Consider the following 4922-nt stretch of genomic DNA (forward strand, 5'->3'; position numbering starts at 1 on the left):
AATGATGAGGAAACGGACGCGAGCCTCCTATGCCCAGTCAGGGCATTACGAGCTTACGTGTCTCGCTCGTCTGCTTTTAGACAGACAGAGCAGCTTTTTGTTTCGTTTTACGGGCGTCCCAAGGGACTGGCCGCGTCGAAACAGAGCTTATCCAGATGGATAGTTGATGCTATTGCGTTGGCATATGCTTCCAAGGGCATGCAGTGCCCGCTAGGTGTCAGAGCACATTCCACGAGGGGCGTGGCCTCATCGTGGGCGTGGTCGAGTGGGATTGCCTTGCAAGATATTTGTACGGCGGCGGGCTGGGCCTCTCCGTCTACATTTATAAGGTTTTACAACCTGGAGGTTCCCGCCTTACAGGCCAGATTGCTGTCAGTCTAGATGTTCAGTGTTGTCTGACCTGATGTTATCAGCTCGGAATGCTGCGTCTACTGAGCACAGCTCTAGGGTCGACAGTGAAAGTGATAGCACAAGATGTGTCTGAGCAAACTGTGTGAAGACCCTTATTCTTACGTCAGCTCAGGCCGTAACCCCGCCCTGTATGTACGTTTACTTAGCGTCTGAGTGACGCTGCACTATGTGGAAGAGTGCGGCATTGCCCCTCCCTCTTCCCCGGACTCCCTGTGAGTTCCATAGGTGATTATGAACTGTATGAACCCCGGGCTTTCGCCCTTGAGTCTTTGGTGTCAGATCTCAGCATGCACGGTGTTTTACACTGGGTCCCCTAGCGTAAGATACTTCTTACGCAGTACTCGTTCCCTCTTGTAAGAGAACGTACTCGGTTACTAACGTAACCTCGGTTCTCTCTAGAGAGGGAACGAGTACTGCGTATCTTGCCGTGCATGCGCACGCTCTGGTTGCTTTGATGATGAAAAACCAGATAATAGCTGCCTATGAGCGATATTTATAGGTCTAGACCACGCCCTTTTAGGCGGGAAGCTACGAAAAGGGCGCGAAGCGACGCAAAGGGCGCGAAATGCCCCCATTGGATCTGGCGTCGCGTCAGGCCTCGCTCTAATAGGCTGCTGCAGTTGCCGCAGAGCAGCCAATAGGCGCGCAAGCTGTTTCGCCTATGTCTGTATGCTGCTGCAACGCGCTTTACATTATTTCAAAATTAAGGATAATTTTTGGCTTCAATATCTCGCAGAAAAGGATTTTCCCCTAGCGTAAGATACTTCTTACGCAGTACTCGTTCCCTAGCGTAAGATACTTCTTACGCAGTACTCGTTCCCTCTCTAGAGAGAACCGAGGTTACGTTAGTAACCGAGTACGTTTCAGTCACTTCCGTGTTGGTTTCACGAGGGAGACCGGAAGGTTGCCCCTTGATAAAAACTAAAATAAATAATAATAAAAATAATAAAATAATAAAAATATATATTTTTGAGCAGCTGGGATGATGCCCCCCTGGGAGTTGGTGCCCTACGCAGACTGCGTACTCTGCGTATAGGGAGCGGCGGTACTGGGTAGTATATATATAAATATATATATATATATATATATATATACATACTACTAGTGTGTGTGTGTGTGTGTGTGTGTGTGTGTGTGTGTAGCTGTGGTCATCATTCATGTGTGGATGATTTGTAATTATTTTCTACACTTTCTTGCAAAATACTTTTCTTTTCCCACGTGAGTCAGTCCGTGTCAGTCGTGCTCTTTAACCAATCAGATGTAACCTCGCCATTTCAACCAATCATAACCTGTCAGGAGCGCAGCGAGCAGGTTTAAGTTTGCGGACCTGTTACTATGACAGCAAGTCCCGGATGAGCTTCGAAGAACCGAACGATCCAAGATCACGCAAAATCGTCAACAATCAAATCCAGCTAACTTAGTTAGTGAGGTACGAAGAACGGACCCCTAGACCGTGTTTCCTGTTTTGTTTATCTTTGGTTTTGTATTCTAGTCGTGTTGTGCTGTGTTGGCCTTTTGTTTTATTTGTTGGTTTTGTGTGTTTTGTTTATTGTTTAACTAATAAATTCACCTTCCCTGCATTTTGGACCCTGACCTCATCTGATTCGTGACACCTTAAGGCTAATCCGCCAAACATTTGATTTCCATAGGCGGGATTTATTTTAATGATATTCTGATGTATATCACGTTGCGATTCTGATTCCAATTATGCTTATTGATTCCAGTTCTTAATGATTCCTAAACTCTGATTCCAATAGGATAAAAATAAAAAATCAAGTCAAACATTTAGATGTCAAACATATTTGCTGTCTTGTGCCTATGGTTTTACTAAAAAAATACAGAAAAAAAAAACTAAACTAATATTAATTTCTAACATTAAATTGTTAAAGACAAGTAATAAAATAGAAACAAACAAATCAATTAGCAATAGCTTAAATAAATAAACCTGAACAAATGTCAGGTACAGAAATTGAAATTAAAAGTTTAAAAACACTGCAGAGTTTTCTTTTCATAAATAAAATATTGATTTAGCCTCATTAAATTGACGAAAGATATTCAGTCAGTTAATGATTTTCTTTTGTTCTTTAATTTACATTAATGACAGGCGGCACATTTATTAGACGGCTGTTTCTTTAACACTAAACACACGTCTAAACATACTTACACATGCGTTTTCTTTCTCATCTGTTTACGTTCACTTAAGACAAAAAAAAAAAAAAAATACGCTATGTTTATGATAATACACTGACGTATTTTAGAACAACCTTTTCTGCAGTGGAAATGCATGGAACTGTTCAAGAACGGACACAGGACGGGAAACCTCATTGGGACCGCTGTCCTCTATGCTCGCGCTTCAGATGTGTGTGCTGCACGCAAACAGTGCAGTTTTTTTTTTCCTTCCTGCACTTAAATAGTTTAAAAATCACATTACAAATGCGAACGCAGGAATTGTTAAGGGGAATCGAAATGCACGTCTTATCGAATACCTGGTTATTGGAAATTTGGAACTGATTCTATGGAACCGGTTCTCGATACCCAACCCTCATCATAACGCCCGGAAATCAAACACTGTAGTCCAAAGGAGCCGTTCTTAAAAAGGGATCTTTTACAAACTAACTATCTCCCTTTGGAGTGAACTTTGAGATTTTTAAGCAATTAATGTTTAAGCTACAATCAGTGTCTAACAAAACAATTGCATTTTATCATCAGATTCCTGTCAGTTCACTCTGGATCCAAACACTGCACATAAACTCCTCCGCCTGTCTGAAGGGAACAGAGTGGGGACTAACGCTGACAAACTCCACCCGTATCCTGACCATCCAGACAGATTTGATAAATGTCTTCAGGTGTTGTGTAGTAAGAGTGTGAGTGGACGCTGTTACTGGGAGGTTGAGTGGAGTGGGAATGTTGGTGTGTGTATATCTGTCTCATATAAGAGCATCAGGAGGAAGGGATCTGGTGATGAGTGTTTATTTGGATGTAATGATCAGTCCTGGAGTTTGTCCTGCTCTCCCTCCAGTTTCTCATTCTGGCACAATAACAAAGAGACTGAACTCCCTGTTCCCTCCAGCTGCAGAAGAATAGGAGTGTATGTGGATCACAGTGCAGGAACTCTATCCTTCTACAGCGTCTCTGACACAATGAACCTCATCCACACAGTCCAGACCACATTCACTCAGCCGCTCTATCCTGGCTTTCTGGTTGGTTTTAAATCATCAATAAAACTGTGATTTTCTACTGATATACTGGACACACTGGAATTTTACTGGACATATTTGTGTTATATACTATTTTTGTGTCCTACTGTTATACATTTTAGGAAACTTAATTTACTGTATATTTTAATGTAACAAATTTGAAGGAAAATTAGATGTCCAGTATACTGACACATGCAGTTTAAACTGTCTATATTACATACATTGCATGTTAGCATGATTACAATAGGACTAACAATAACAATATGCATTCTGGAAACACGCTCTGGAGTGATACATTAGCATTACTCAATATTTACTCAAATATCAGTGTGGATTATGTATGCCATTCAAGCAACAACTCACCACATCCAATTACCTTTCTGATTGGAATAAGGATAAATGTGGAAATTACAGTTATCAGTCTGAGTTGACATTAAAACAGAACTTCAGATTTAGAACTACATTTAAACAGTTTTGGTGTTATCTAATTTATTTTACGTTGGCTATTAAATATTGTTACATCTGTTAATGCAGACTTTGTGGACATAAATTATATTTGTGTGAGGACAATATTGTTTTTATTTTGTGAAAATTTGAAATGAAGCTCTTGGGATAAGATTTTGCTTTAGAATTTAGACGGAAGGTGTAATTTTTTCTTGCAGAGAAGGCAGGCAGAGATGTGGATCTAAGAACGGGAATTTAACAAATAAAAAAATTCTAACCTTTCATTGAAGTAAAATTATGGAAAATGGGTGGGAATCTCATTATGAAATAAATGTTTTTCTCTTGTTCATGTTGGCCACAATTATTGGCACCCCTAAAAATTTGTTTAAGTAAAATATCTCTGAAGTATATTCCCATTTAAGCACCACCAAGTAACTTTTTTTACCTTAAAATAATGTTTCCGAACTCATGTCAGTGGTTCATCAACTCAGGGTGAAACGGCACTTTCATATTCGCTTTGCGACCCTCTATCAGCCATAACAGCACTATGTAAGTTTAGGTCGTCGGGTCGCCGCATTGTAGTTAAAATGAGACTACAAATGCGACTTGCTTCACGGCAGGCTTCACAAAGGGTTTTCATACTTTTATTAAGTCATACAATATATTCTACCTTGTCACTGGACATCGTTACTTCCAAAGCCGGTCCTGGATAGCCTTTCAAACAAATAACGTGCATGTGACACGACGGTAGGCTAAATTATTTATGACAGCGGTAATGGACAATTCCGCTTCTAACCTGTAGAGGGAGCATTGAGGAAAAAGTTACTTAGTGTTGCTTTAATATTACTTTTTTTTTTTAGCACACCAGGG

General features: G+C 40.4%; 1 protein-coding gene across 1 annotated transcript; it reads left to right on the plus strand.

Annotated features, from left to right (window-relative positions):
- The first annotated feature begins 2691 nt into the window (after window positions 1–2691).
- LOC141289309 (stonustoxin subunit beta-like) lies at window positions 2692–4206 on the plus strand. The gene is made up of 2 exons (XM_073821432.1): window positions 2692–2770; window positions 3121–4206. The coding sequence occupies exons 1-2, from the start codon at window positions 2692–2694 to the stop codon at window positions 3639–3641; spliced, it is 600 nt and encodes a 199-aa protein (XP_073677533.1). The 3' UTR covers window positions 3642–4206.
- Window positions 4207–4922: the final 716 nt, after the last annotated feature.

The sequence above is a fragment of the Garra rufa genome, chromosome 17 (genome assembly GCF_049309525.1).
Source record: "Garra rufa chromosome 17, GarRuf1.0, whole genome shotgun sequence".
Taxonomy (NCBI): Eukaryota; Metazoa; Chordata; class Actinopteri; order Cypriniformes; family Cyprinidae; genus Garra; species Garra rufa.